The 14,500-nt window shown below is 54.4% G+C and overlaps 2 protein-coding genes across 7 annotated transcripts in view; one reads left to right on the forward strand and one right to left on the reverse strand.

The window, feature by feature from the left end:
* Positions 1-2,249: 2,249 nt before the first annotated feature.
* On the reverse strand, positions 2,250-5,724 carry LOC137222311 (uncharacterized). The gene is made up of 3 exons (XM_067733776.1): positions 5,705-5,724; positions 4,180-5,121; positions 2,250-3,094 (listed from the first exon to the last, which is right to left on the reverse strand). Exons 1-3 carry the CDS (start codon positions 5,722-5,724, stop codon positions 3,073-3,075), a joined length of 984 nt encoding a protein of 327 aa, XP_067589877.1. The 3' UTR covers positions 2,250-3,072.
* The window catches only part of PRIMA1 (proline rich membrane anchor 1), a 63,633-nt gene continuing 54,232 nt past the window's right edge, over positions 5,100-14,500 (forward strand). For 2 of the 6 annotated variants that reach the window (XR_010940956.1, XM_067726997.1), the window contains exons 1-3: positions 5,100-5,260; positions 6,043-6,166; positions 13,141-13,276. Coding sequence is in view for 5 of the 6 variants with exons in the window: in XM_067726997.1 (XP_067583098.1) it covers positions 6,074-6,166; positions 13,141-13,276 (229 nt within the window). In the remaining variant the exon portion in view is untranslated. The other 4 variants (XM_067727010.1, XM_067726973.1, XM_067726981.1 and 1 more) reach the window with 4 other exon arrangements.

The raw sequence follows: 14,500 nt of genomic DNA on the forward strand, positions 1-14,500 counted from the left end.
TGTGGTCTAATAGAGTCCACCCCCTGCATTACTCAGAACTGTTCACATCCTTCTATGCTATTTGCAAGTAACTTGAGAAGAAAATGCCATCAATTTGAGAGTGAAGGTACAAGTCCAACTGTAACTTCCTAACAAGACAGAAAAGATGAGCAAGCCAAGCTATAGTCCCACTGCTGCAGCTGGTCCTAGGGCCATAATTGATATTCATCATCTCCCCCCGCTACACCTCCCATTCTAGATTTCTATGGCCAGCTTTTCAGCTGGTCCGGGGTTCTTACCTGGACGGTCTTTGGACGTCTTAACTGCCCGTTCATGTTATCTCTGAGCAGAGAAGCTCCAGAGAATCCCAGAGTATCAGCTCGAGCTGCCATAACAACATACCACAGGAGGGGTGGCTTAAAGAGCAGAAATTGGGCTTCCCTGGTGGCGCAGTGGTTGAGAGTCCGCCTGCCGATGCAGGGGACACGGGTTCGTGCCCCGGTCCGGGAAGATCCCACATGCCGCGGAGCAGCTGGGCCCGTGAGCCATGGCCACTGATCCTGCGCGTCCAGAGCCTGTGCTCTGCAACGGGAGAGGCCGCAACAGTGACAGGCCCGCGTACTGCAAAAAAAAGGAAAAAAAAAAAAAAGAGCAGAAATTCATTTTCTCACAGTTCTGGAGCCTGGGAGTCCCAGATAAAGGTCCATAGAGTCGGTTTCTGGTGAGAACTCTCTTCCTGGCTTGCAGAGCTCTTCCTCTGAGCACATGCAGAGAGAAGGAAAGAGAGCTCTCATCTGTCTTCCTCTTCTTGTAAGGACACCAATTTTATTGGATTAGGGCCCTACCCTTATGAGCTCATTTAACCTTCATTTCCTCCTGAAGACCATTTCTCCAAATACAGTCACATTGGGGAATTATGGTTTCAACATACGCATTTGCGGAGTGGCGGCGGGTACAAAATTCAGTCCGTAGCCAAATATACTCTTCCCCGTGCCCACTGCGTAACAGCAAGCCTAGATCCCCATGGGAATCCAGGATGACCGCCCTGCCAGTATAGCAACTCCTCTCTCTGACTGCTGGTCCACTGGCAAGAGAAGCCCAAGGTGCCCAGGTAGAACTTACGGCTTTCAGTTTTGAGCATCCCTTTCTGTGTTCACTGGTGGAGGCATCAGCTTCTAGGAGCCAAGACCGCTAACCGCTGAGTGTCTACATTTGCAGGAACAAAAAACACAGAGTCTGCAGGTATCTCTCTGACAGGTGGGCTCAGAGGGGCCAATCGTACTTCACTCCTTTGTTCCCAGATTTCGTGTGTTCTTGCTGTTGGAGACACATCTATCAACTCACATGCAACCAGGAGAACAATGGCCCAACCCCACAGGTTGTTGTCTCCCAGCTGATGCCACGGCTCAGCCTTCAGCAGACCAAGCCATCGCTCAGGGAAGCACTAAGATGGCCAGAGAGAGGGGCTGGCTGACTTCCACAGGATGGGTCATCCTGTCCAACTGATTGCTGAGAGCCTCCTTGGCAATAGATGCTCCCTGGTGAGTATGAATATGAGGCAGGACCATCCGTACCCTTTGTGTCCACCCCTATGAGTTCATCCATTGACTATTCACCTGACCTCCATGCCCCTGAGTTTTCAGTATTGTTATTTCCATAAACAATTAGCTGAGCCACTTCCCCCTGCAGACCCAAGATTTTCAGGCTTGTTCGCCCAAATATTCCTATTCTAGATCACAAGGTCCAACTCTTTCCCTATCAGAGCCCTGATGTGAACAGCTGGGTGGCTGCACGTGTAGTGTTCTTTCCAGCTCTGCCACCCTTACAATCAGATCCTGGGCCTATTGTTCAGGTGCCTCGTGGATGTCAAGAGATGAGAGTGTCCTTAAAGCTTTCACAAAGTATGCCTCAAGTTGGCAAATAGCTTCCCTATCACTTTCTTTTTGCAAAATCTCCAGTGCTGTCAGAAGAAGCCATCTAACCTCACAGTCCTTATGATTATCATTGATCAAACACAGTGCCCACTTGACCTCCCATAGCCTTGCTTTTTACCCACATCTCATCTCGCTTAGCCAGAGGTGAAGCTTTACAAATAGTAATGTCAAATATATGCGTGATTATGACCTGCTTCCCGTCAGTAATGGGGCCCCTATGGCTTCCAGATAGACGGGAAATCCAGCTCCAACATCTGACCCTGAAGACTTGCTTTCTGGACCACCTGTGGTGCCCATTGTCCCCGGTTCCTTAGGAGACAAAGCATGAAGCAATGCTTGCTTGCTAACACTTTATTGAGGGCTACAATTCTAGGACAAGAAAAAGAAAAGAAAACGGAAGTAAAGGAAGGAAGGAGGACAGTAAATACAAGGCTGTGGGTTATCCAGGTGGCTGCATCTTTGGAAGAAAACATTGCCAGTCACTCAATCACACCTCCTGGACATCTCCTGACAGGCCAAATGGAACTACGACCGTCCATATGCTGGTTCCCTCCCATCTCTTGTCTTTTGTTCGTCAAAATTTGCTGCAAGGTTTAACACCCCTGCATTTCTTTTTTTGTGTGTGTGGTACGCGGGCCTCTTACTGCTGTGGCCTCTCCCGTTGTGGAGCACAGGCTCCGGACGCGCAGGCTCAGCGGCCATGGCTCACGGGCCCAGCCGCTCCGCGGCATGTGAGATCTTCCCAGACCGGGGCACGAACCCGCGTCCCCTGCATCGGCAGGCAGACCCCCAACCACTGCGCCACCAGGGAAGCCCGCCCCTGCATTTCTCGAGGAGAGTTGCCTGGCCCTGGTAGGCAGATCCCAGGTACCATGGGTTGCTTGGTCTTCACCCTAACAGAGGTGTGATATTCCACGGCGTTAGGAGGGCTGGGAGAATGTGGAGCCAGCTGACTCTCAGGAGGTGCGTATACTGGGTCCAGTACAGGAATACTGAAGATCAGAATGGATGATGCAGGCTTTCCAAGAGGCACAGCCTGCCTAGGCTCTCCTGAAGTGTTGGACCTCTGGTTGGGGCCAGTACTTCTGAATCCCAGGTGAGCAGCTGTGTGATCCTGGGAAAGTCACATCTCTGAACTTGTCAAATGGGGCAATTACATTTACCCCACAGAACTGTAAGAACTGAATTAGAATGTGATTTAAGAACATTTTTAAGTAGCAAAGTATTCCATATAAACCTCAGGGGCTGCTGTCATATCTAAACACTGAAGTCGTGGACTGAACAAAATACCCTGGCCAGCTTAAGTGGAAAGGCATTAAAATACCGTGTTATTTTGACCTCAGCTGACCAACAGGGCTCATTCTGTGCCTCATTCTCCTGCTTCAAACCACGGGTGAAAGCAAGTAGTCCAGGAAGTCCCTCCTGCCCCGACACCTGTATTTTCTCCCCGTCCCTCCTCCCACTATGATGGGCCCCTTAAAGGCAACAAGAAGATCTGATTTGTCCACTGCTGTATACCCAGCATCGAATGCTCTGTCTGGCCCTTAGTAGGTGTTCCAGACACTGTGTATGGAATGAATGAACAAATGAACAAGCATCTCCACATCTTTGCCCGGGGGGTTCCCAATGCCTGAAATACTCCCCCACTCCCAGCTGGTCACCCAATCTTGGAAGCCTTTCCTGACCCTCCTTCCAACAGAAGGACATGAAGCTGCAAACACCTCACATTTCAGAGTTTTCACTGATCTCTCCTCCCCTTATAGTGCTTTTGTCACACACAGCTGACAGCAGAATGCCAATGGACAGTGGAATGGCTGGTTTTGTTATCTGTCTCCCAGATCAGACCCCAAGCTCTTGGAGGGAAGGGACAGGGCCTCGTTCACGACTGTGTCCAAACATCTCCTTGGTTCAGATGCGGCTCTACGGAGTTTGCATGGAGAAGAGCCTCGGGTCCGCACTCGATATGAAAGAGTTCGCTAGGAAATTGGTCTGAAAGCCGGTTTGCAGAGCAGTTTATAGAGTGTGTGTTTACAGGGCGTGACTTAAGGGTGCCCAGAGAGATTGGGGAAAGGAACTAAGTAAATGCTCCTTCGATGAACGAGCTATGGTGTCTGACTCTCCGCTCTCTGTCCTGACCCCCTGGTTCCTTCACCCAACCTAAAAATAAGATTGTCCATGCGTTGGGGGCGGGGCGCTCTGGAGAGCGCCTCTATAAATCAAAGCTCTCGTCAGGCGCTCTCACCCGATCAGCGGAGGCCATGCATACCTGTGGTGCGGCCTGGCGGGGCCCGGGGCAGCTTGTTTGAAAGAAACGTAACGCGCTACTTCGCCACCGACTTGTTGATAATCTCGCCTCAAACAGGAGTTTGAGATGGCTGACGAAAAGCAGTGGTGGAGAGGTCCTCCCCGGGGCCGTCGGCAACTCCTTCCAAGGTGCAGCCGTGTGGCTGGAACGGTCCCCCCGCCCGGGACTACAGAGGGGAGAACACAGCACTTGGCCCCGAGAGTGGCGGCCTGCACCTCGAGCCCGGGCAACCGGGGCGCCTTCGGCACCGTCCGAATGGGGTGGAGGAGGGGAGGGATTCCGCAGGGATCGAGCGCAAAAAGGGGTCTCCACGAGTCAGTCCTTACTCCCTTCCCGCCCCCTCGGAGAAACTTGGCGGGGGCGGGGGGGACGGCAGGCAAGGAGCAAGACCCTCGGGAGCTGGAGTCTGCCTCGCGGGTGGATAAATAATTAAGCGCCCAATACACAATAGCCTCACTAGATGGAGACGAGGAATCACTGCAGCGGCGCTGGCGGCAGCTGCGGCGGCGGGGAGCGCGGGCGGGAGCGCAGCCCCGGGCGGGAGGCGGGCGAGCTCTGGCTCGGCTCACGTCTGTTTTCCTTTTTCGTGCATTATTTATTTCGCCTCCGCCCGCGGCCCTGCGGCCAGAACAGGCGCTCGAGGCCAGCGCCTCTAGCCGCTGCTTCTCACGGGCTGGCGTAACGGGCGGCCGGAGCTCGGGCACACCAGCGCCCCGGGCAGCCGCGCGGCGCCACCGGGGAGGGCGGGGACCCGGGGAGGGCACGCACCGCCCGCTCCAGGCGGCTAGGAGGAGACTTTCCCCGCCCTCCGCCTCCGCCTCGGCAGCCCGCCCCGGCCCTGGGCGCGGGGTGCAGCCCCTCCCGCCCCGCGCGCGGCCAGGCGCAGCCCGGAGCCACCGCGCCCTGCGCCCCGTGCGAGCGCGCCCTGCCGGGGCCCCGGCTCAGCCGCCCCGGAGGCCCAAACCGCGCGCAAACTTTTGCTCCAGTGTCCGGCGCTCCTCCCAGGCATGTGAAGCCCCCAGGCGCCCGCGCAGTCACCAGGGTGAGGACCGAGGCCCCGCCTAGAGGGCGGGGGACTGGGGAGGCGGCTGGCTTTAAATGGGGGCCGTCCGGCCGCTCGGGAACAGATTCTGCCGCGGCGGGGAGCGGGCGCCTCCCTTCCTCGCGCCGAGGATCGGGTGGGGCCGCCGCCAGGCAAGGTGGCGTAAGGCCCCGGAGGGGTGCGGGCGGAGATGGAGACGCGGGGGGAGCTCGTGCCCTGAGGCCGGAGGCCGGGGCTCGGCAGAGCGCGAGGGCAAACGGGGCGCGCACTGAGGTGCATGTGTTGCAGTGTGCGCAGTGAGGGCCGGCGGGGCAGAGAGGGTGCACGCAGCGTGTACAAGCGGGGTCAGCGAGCGTGCGGGCAGGAGTCGGTAGGTGTGCACGGCCGTTTCTGTGGGTGTGCACGCAGGGTGAATGGTGCCCGCCGGGTTTGAAGTGTGCTCACAGTGGGGGAGAGTTGTGCATGGCTGTTTCTGGGGAGGTGCACGGGCCTCGGTAAGCGTGCTTGGCTGTTTCTGGAGGTGTGCACGGGGCCAGGGTTTGCGCGCAGGATTCCGGGGGCGTGCACCACGACGGACTGTAAGTTCTTGGATGCCGGCCCCTGTGAGTGTGCATGAAGGGTCAGCGAGGATGCAAGCTGGAATGAAAGGCCAGGCTTGGTTTACGAGGGTGCCCCAGGGTGCGGGGCGTGCCCGCCCAACCGGGACTGCTACGTGTGTGCGGGTGCGCAACCACGGTGGTGCCGGCGGCGCCTGCCTGACCCGAGCTTTGCTCCCCTGACAGTTCGCCCCGGGAGCGGGTGCCGCGGGCCGAGATGCTCCTCCGGGACCTGGTGCTGCGCCGTGGCTACTGCTGGCCCTCACTGCTGCTGCACTGCGCGCTCCACCCGCTCTGGGGCTTCGTGCAGGTGAGCGGTGGCGCGGGCTGCGCGCGCCTGAGGACCTCCTGGTCAGGACCGGGTAGTGGGTGGTTGTCACTTCACTCCCACGACCCTGGCTTCCTGAAAATCGCCCCTCTGATTGGTCCTGGGAAGAGTTTAGGAAAAGAAAGGATGCATACTCTCGCTCTGAAAAGATAAGAAACTCCTGAAGGAGGCTTCGGTCCTGGCCTGCTGAGGCCTTCAGGACAGCGCCTTGGAACAGAAAGGGCTGAGGGAATGCCTTCTTGATGATAATATTCTATTGCAGAAATGCAGACAAAGAAACCTTAGAGCTTTTACAAAGTTAAAAAGAAAAATGATACCAAGAATATACCTTCTTTATTTTCCGTCAGAGCCACTAGTAAGCTTCATATTAGCCTTCTTAAACTGGACTTCAACACAGAAGGGGTTGTTTCTTGTAGGTAGTAGAGTTGAGGATGTGGACAGGTTTTGCGAGGTGGCCACTGGTGGGGGAATGTAAGAAGGAGCTGTCCATCTATAAGGACTGCCTGAGGATGGAATCTTCACCCCGGGCCCCCCAGTCCCCAGGGCAGAGACCAGGTAGCCACCAACTCGAGTGACCTGTGTTAGGGTCAGAGAGATGGTAAGATGGGATGGTCCCTAGTCCCTCCCAGAATGCACACAGTCAGCAGTACAGTGGAATGGTGAAGAGGTGGACTTTGGTGTCAGCTCTGAATTTTGAGCCCCAGCTCTGCCCCTTACCAGCTGGGGGACTTTAGACAGTGCGCTTAACCTCTCCGGGCTCTGGTTTCTTCTTCCTCCCTGTGCTATTATAAGTACTTGATGAGATAAAGATTACTTAGCGCAGCTCCTGAACCATAATAAACACTGAATGGTAGCTGGTGCTGCTATTACTGATGTTAGTAATAGTAACGTCACGCCTCCGTCTGGCTAGCCAGGTACTCTGTTGATTGCTGCGCAGTCTGATCAACACTTTTGAATGGTTTTGATCAGCATTTTTACCATTTCAGTCATTGAAATACCCACTCTGGGGTGTTTGCAGCTTCATGTCCTTCTGTTGGCGTCTTGGGGCTTGGGGACCATTCAGGTAGTTGCCCTGAGTAGGAGGTGACAGTCCAGAGAAGATGGGATTGAGTAACACTGCTTGCCAGGCTGCCAAGGCTCATGAGCTGTCCCAGGTGACGGGGCGCTGCTGGGAACCAGGGTGGTCAGTCCTGCTTGTATGGCAGCCCTGGTGGCCCCTGGAGAGAGCCAGGGGCTCTAATGCTGGAACCAGCCAGCTCGGGGGAGAGCTCGAGTGGGGGAGGGGCATACCCCCTGCTGCAGCGCCAGGCCCATCTTGTGCTCTCTTCCCTGGCTTGCTTCTGTGTCACTCACAGTTGTTTTCCTTTCGGAATTTGACAGCTTTGTTTAATGTGTGAAGCGGCAGTTATTAAACTCAGCTCTGCCTCCTCGGGATTCAGACTTGTGTCACTTCGAAACACTTGGGTGGTTTGGGACCAGTTTCTCTCGTTCAACTTTTAGCTGAACCTCAGGTGTTAAGCTCACTTCCTTTTTGTATTCGTTTGTTTACAATTTTCCCTCTTCTGGGAGACTTTTTCAGCTAGTACAGAGAGCAACATGATGATGTTGTTAATCTCCAAGGACTGGAATTTTCTGCAGGAACTAGCAGGATAGAAACAGCAGCTCCACCACCTCCCTACCCACTCCCACCACCAAAGAAAGGATTTTGTAAAGCAGCTTCGTTTTTTAGCAGTGTTCTTCAGCCAGGCAGTGCTCACACAAGCAAATGTGTGTGTGAGTTTGTGTGTGTGTATTTCAGATGCTGTTTACTCAATACAAATCAAGTTTTGTGGAAATCAGTTAGAAAACAAATCCTCCAGGCAAGTAGAACGGGTAACATCTTGGCTGGAGGCACTGGAAAGATTAATCTACAAACGATAAGGACTGAGAAGTCAAGGGAAAAGGGGCTTTGGAAGGAATGGATTTGGTTTTTGAGCAAAAGAGCGGAAACCAGAAGAGAGAGGAGAAGAGGAAAAATCAAAGTGCACAAAGCCATGTGTTTCCCTTTAATTGGAGAGAGTGTCATTTGTCACGTCATAGGAGTTTCTTGAATATAAAGAAATCTATCTGTGCTTTCATGAACTTTTTGCCAGAAGAATCCCTCTAAGTCGTAAACATCTGGAAGGGTGAGACCAGCACAATAATTGGTGAAGCAAGAGGTCTGTGGTCCCTCAAAGCATCAGGTTCCAACCTTGAGATCAGCCCGGAGCCTCTGGCTGCTGCCTGGATGATAAGAAACTTAATCATTACAGTCAGATGACATTAAATGGCCACAAGGTTGGTGGGGGCACTCTTGAGGCTCTTCCCTTTTTTCCTTCATGTGTCTGGAGTTGAGATTTTGAGCTTTTGTGATTTAGGGTTCTTCTAAGTTCACTTCCACATGAGTCCTTTTTTTTTTTTTTTGCAAGTGAAGAGGATGACAGGCTGGCGAATTTATTAGGTGTGACAGGAGTGTGTCTCATCAAGTTACTGTGGCGCTGTAACAGTATCGAGTTACTGTCTCGATAAAAGATGCCAGAAGCCATCATCCTTGTGGGCGCCCCCCTAAAGCAATTGTCATGGAGACAGGCTCTGATCCGGGCCTGTGGGTCTCTGTGTGGCAATGAGGAGCCATCCCAGACCCAGGCGATGCCGACCCCCTGCCCCTGTGGTCAGTCATTACAGCTTCACTTATTTAGTCAGCTGCAATTATTGGGCACCTACTGTGTGCCAGGCCTCCCGTGTTAAGTGCAAGGGATCTAGGGGTCCCTGCCTTCATGGCATTGACAGTCTAGCACCGGAGAGATTGTGAGACAAGTCATAATAGGCAGGAGTGCTCAATAGGAGCAAATAGCTTAGAAACGGGAGCTTGTGGAGGATTCAGAGAAACCTCGCGGATGCAGCGCTTCGGCTGAGACACGGACAAGGAGAAATCAGGAGTCAGGATGCAAGCGTGAGTGAAGTGTCCAGGCGGAGGAGGGAACAGCCCCGAGGTGGGAGGAGAGGGCAGGGCATTGGAAGAACGCAGGCGAGGCCTCTGTTGTAAGCCACTAACATCGTGTCTTACAGTTTGGACTTGATCCTGAGGGCTCTGGGGGCCATGGAAAGTTTTAAGAAAGAGACGACACAACCTCAGATTGGCATTTTAGAAATCTCAGTCCAGCTCCAGCACAAAGTTTGGATTCAGGGAGGGGGCGAGGCAAGGGGCACAGGGGCTGGTGAGAGTAGGGTTGCCAGATTTAGCAAATAAAAATACAGGCGGTCCAGTTCAATTTTCAGATGAACGATGGATCGTTCTTGAGCGTTAAGTATATCCCATACAATATTTGGGACATATTTATACTTAAACAATGTTGTTTCTCTAAAACTTTACAGGGTGCCCTGTATTTTATCTGGCAATGCTAGGAGAGAGGCAGGGCTACCCGGTGGGGATGTGATGGTGTCCTGGTTTAGGGCTGTAGCACTGGGAGTGAGGAGAGGTGGATGGATTCAAGGACTATTTAGGGGGACTGGGCCAGAGAGCTACACTGGTTGGCCAGAAGTGGGAACTGGCTGCCACAGGACTGTGTCCCCCAGACCACAGTGCCAGGGACCAAATCCAGGTGACTGCGGAAGCTCTCTGGGCCCCAGGATTCTGGCCCCAGGAGGACGCGGCAGAGCAGGGACAGGATGGCAGGAGATGGCGAAACCGGAATAAAAAGTGGTCACAGGACGTCACGATACCGGCTTTAGGCGGGTGGTTGACCTCTCTGGGCCTCTGCTCCTTCTTGGTTAAGTCTAGCTAAGAGCAAGTGACTTCAGGGGCAAGTTTCTTCTCCTGGTAAGACTCCCCAGGATGTAAACCAACCAAGCCAGCCATTGAGACAAGCTCGTGGTACTGAGGTTTCCTCTCTGCTGGTCTAAACACAACACTGCCGACCCGCAGAATCCCAAAGTGGACCCGGAGCTGGGGGATGGGGTAGATCCCACGTCTCTCCACTGCTGGGCAGACAGCCCCCGGCACACGTTTTTACTGAGCGCCGACGGAACGCCGGGCCCTGTGCAACTTTGGTAAATCACTTAGCTTTTGCCAAGCCTGTCGTCCCAGCCAGTAAGCGTGGATGATAAGAGCTACCTCTCTTGATTATCCTCATGGCGAAAGGAGAGCCTGTTTCCCATGACTGACACACAGTAGGGCTCAGGAAGTCACGCTTAGTCAGGATTGATAAAGCACAGACCCACTACCTTTCTGCTCCAAGATGCTCACAACTTAGTGTGGGAGGACATTAACAGTGGGAAAAGGGCCCCAAAGGGGAGGGTTTACGAGGTGAAGAGGCAGCACTGGGCAGCTGGGTCTCATCTGGGGGGGCGTGGGGTTCAGGACAGATTGCCTGGGAAAGCCATGTAAGAGCTGGGTTTGAAGGATGCATAGAAGTCGGCAAGTGGATAAAGGACCTGTGTAACCAGCTGTCAGTCTAGGGAGGCTCAGCGGCCACAGGCTTGCACTGGACCAAACCAGTGAGGAGCCCCAGGGGTCCCCGCCTTGGGGAGAAGGACAGCCCGCTCAGGCCCGCTAATTTTGTGATGACCTTTGGGTAAGCAGTTAGGCCCGCTCGCATTTCAGTGGGACCGTTACACGAGAGACCACAGATGTTTAACACGCCGTGTGTGCCTGCACTTCCCCCACTTCAGCCTTGAAACTTGGCCCTGGTTTCCCTGCCTGTAATTTCATCACATTAAGCACTCTTATCCATATGTGCCCTTACAGCGTCTCACGAAAATAGGTCATTGTGTTGGGCCAGGTTGAAGAAACGTGCTCCCCTTGAACGTTCTTGCAGAAATTGCACCTCGGAGGGTGGGAAAGTAATTGCTTTGGCGATGGCATTGCTTGAGGTTTGCACACTTGGTAGAGTTCAGCGGAGAAGCAATCTCAGAGGCCAGCCGTTGGGAGAAGGGAGAGTTTGAGCAACCGCCATGGTCTTAGAAGGTCAGAATCCAGATGGTGATGGGAGGGCTGACAACTACGCTGGGGGAGAAGCCAGTGGATTTGCCATGACATCTAAGGAGTTAATCATCTCCGTAAAATAACAGAAAAGGCTCACGGTCTGAGGAGATGCTCTTCCCGGCGGGAGGTAAGATTGCCTTCCAGAGTTTGCAATGCAGTCAGTGGTCCTTTAAAAACACTAAAAGGTGGTGAGCAGGAGCTTCGTGGCCTCGTCAATATTAAGTCAGGGCTGTGAATCAATCCACCGCCTGCTGCCATTCCGGTAGCCGTTACCCATCCTGTTCACACCTGCCAAGTGGCAAGGGAGCAGCCGAGCCCTGCTGGCTCTCTCTGCGGGCCTGGAACACGTGCAGCAAAGGGTCTGCACTGGCCCCCAAAGGCAGGCCTTCCGTGGCTGGTTGCAGGGAAATTGGGGATCTGGGTTTCTACTCACCGGAGATGACAGCCAGAGAGATGAACTGTGGGCATCACTGAAGTAGGGGGTGACCACCAACTCTTCCTTCATGGCTTTAAATCAGCTGTTCTCTGGATAGGCAGAAAATGCTAGGTTCAAAGGTCTATGGCCCTCTGCCATAGAGAGGGATGTTGGCAGTTGGTCTAAACCAGCCATTCTCTCACTGGCTACATAGTTTAACCTGGGATGCTTCAACAAATACGCATGCGCAGCTCCGCCTGTAGAAATGCTGACTTCACTGGCGTGGGAAAAGCTCGAGCATGGGTATTTTTTAAAGCTGCCTGGAGATTCTGATGTGCAAGAAAGGCTGGGAACCGCTGGGTGAACACAACCCACTTTTGCTCCCCTTTTTAGTTTACAGATGGGGAACGTGGGACTGGTGTTGAAAGAACACCAGCCCAGGAATCAAGAGGTGTGGATTTTGGTGAATTCCAGGCATTTCCTTAGGTGTTATGATGGCGAGAGAAAAAACAAAAGGCCTGACCCCTGACCCCACAGACCTTAGAGTCCAGTGGTAGATAGGCGGCTGAGCTAGGTAAACGCCCCCGTGTGGATTTCTGCCTCACAGAGTGAAATCCGGTGCCAGGAGAACCTGTAAAATGGAGATCTGACCTGGTGGGGGCGGGGCGGTCAGAGATGCTTCCCTGAGGAGGTGATGGCCAAGCTGAGTCATGGGTAAAGCAGAGGGAAAGGTGTCGGAGGAGATTCCAGGCCACTGGAGCAGCGTGCTCAAAGGGAGGGAGCGTGACCAGGCGCCAGGCACCGGAAGGAGGGCTTCGAGAGCAGAGCAGAAGGCCAGAGCAGGAGGGGAGGGGGCCCTCCCTTGCAGGGCCCTGTGGCCCGGTGATTCCCCTGAGCTGTGGGTGAGCATCCGGGCATGGCGGGGCGGGGGCCTGCAGGCAGTGTGGTCAGGTGTGTTTCCCACAAGGCCACTCGGGTGGCTCGTGCATCACACTGGGGAGGTTGCTCTGCTCCCCTTCGTCATGTGCGCCACCAGAGCAGAGGCCTGGCCGGGTAAGGTTCCTCCCCCAAGGTGGGGGGACCTTGGCCCAGAGTGGACACACAGAGGCCATCAGGAGCTGTGGCCAGAGAGGAGGTGAGGGCTTGGTCCTGCACCGTAGCCGGGCAGATGGGAGAAGTGGTTAGGTCAGGTTACGCAGAAGGTAAAATCAGTGTCCTGTCACCATCTGGGTGTGAGAACCTCAGGCGGCCACTTCTCCTGCCTGGGCCTCAGTTTCCTCATTTGCACGATGGGGAGATTCTAGAAGCCTCTCATGAATGCCCAAGCCAACTGTCCCGGTCCCACAGAGCTGGAAATACAACCTAGGTCTCCATCCCTGCCAGGCCAGCCCCGCGTAACACTGTTCCCTGCGACCCAGCCCAGTTTCTGGCTCTTCCTCCTGCCTAGGTCTGGGGAGGGGTGCGTGCGTCGGGGTGGTCCCCTTTGGGCTCCCAGATGCCGCATTGGCTTCTCTCGGGCGCCCGTGCCCATTCCTGCAGGTGACACACGGGGAGCCCCGGAAGTCCTGCTCCAAGGTGACGGACAGCTGCCAACACATCTGCCAGTGCCGGCCCCCGCCCCCGCTGCCCCCGCCCCCGCCGCCCCCGCCGCCTCCCCGACTCCTCTCCGCCCCAGGTAAGTAAAGGCTCAGCTCTGGTTCCGGTTTCTCTTCGCGTTTTCCTGGGCCCAGGAAGGACCTGGGAAGCAGGTTCCCGGGAAGCCAGGAAGCAGAGGGCATTCTTGCTTCCTTTGTAATTTTCCACTGGCCGAGCAGGAGGGAAGCCAAGACCCAACTTTTCCCTGCAGTCTGCAGAACGCCTTTCCCACAGAATGTTCCTGTGAGATGGAGAAGGATGTTTCTCCATTGGTTAATCAGATAAAAGTCAATCTCCATTTGATGAGTGGCTCTGCCTGGATTGTTCCGAAGGCCAGACCTTGAAGGGGGGCAACCATGGGCACTGGTCTGAAATACCCCTCTCATGAGCATGGTTTCATTTTTTGATTTTAATTCATGTGTAAGGGAGCAATTAGTATAGAACCGAGGTGGAGGCTCTGAGAGCAAAGTTATACGGGTGCCGTTCAGCTATTTGCAGCAAGTTCTGCTACACACACACACACACACCCGCGCATCCCCTCCCCCGCCTCGTCACTTGTTTTCCTTGATTTCATCTCTGAACAATCTGATTGCAAACAAAGGAGGGTTTCTTTAGCCAGAAATGGCTTCAGTCCTGACCCGTAGGGGTTAAGTTCCCTGCTTACAATTGCCAGTTGATAAGGTCTCTAACAAGAGATTCTGTATTCGGGTTTGATCACTCAAGTTGCGGCCTATAGACTGCCCAAGCTCATGTGTGGAGCCACCTCATTAAACACATCTCCGTTGAGTTATTTGGGGCATGTTTTAAATAACTTGGACGAGGCTTATTCTCTGGTAAGCCGTGTTTCCAAGCTTGCGGTGTGCAGGCAGGGATGCGGTGTTCTGGTGGAATCTTTTGCAGTTCCCATGTGTTTCTGCACTTTGTCTGCTAGGCCCCCACCTGTCTCCATTCTTCCCTGACACACGTGGCTCAGTGCTTCTCAAAGTGTGGCCCTCAGCATCGCCTGAAGCATTCGTTTTAAAGTGACGCTGCACAGGGCCACTTCAACGCACTGAGTCAGAGCCTTCGGGGTGGGACTTAGGAAGTGGCATCCTAACAAGTTCTGAGATGATGCAAGTGCAAGTTAAAGTCAAGAACCTCAGCCTACCAGGCCCTGTGCTCCCGGCCTCTGCAGGGTCCTGCCATCCCAAGATGCTCACCCTCCTTCTGTCTCCTGAAGGAATCCCTGGGCTGTACTGTAGGGCCCCGCCTCAGGCCCCTGGCC

Source organism: Pseudorca crassidens, chromosome 1 (assembly GCF_039906515.1).
Source record: "Pseudorca crassidens isolate mPseCra1 chromosome 1, mPseCra1.hap1, whole genome shotgun sequence".
Taxonomy (NCBI): Eukaryota; Metazoa; Chordata; class Mammalia; order Artiodactyla; family Delphinidae; genus Pseudorca; species Pseudorca crassidens.

What these genes read in the sequence shown, in the direction of transcription:
- LOC137222311 (XM_067733776.1), bottom strand. Translation starts at nt 5,724, where the DNA reads ATGCACAACTCTCCCCCACT. An exon ending in ATGCACAACTCTCCCCCACT is followed by an intron (nt 5,122 to 5,704) that starts GTGAGCACACTT and finishes CACGGGGCGCAG; the next exon opens with GGCGCGGTGGCTCCGGGCTG. An exon ending in CCCGCCAGGCCGCACCACAG is followed by an intron (nt 3,095 to 4,179) that starts GTATGCATGGCC and finishes ATTCTAATTCAG; the next exon opens with TTCTTACAGTTCTGTGGGGT.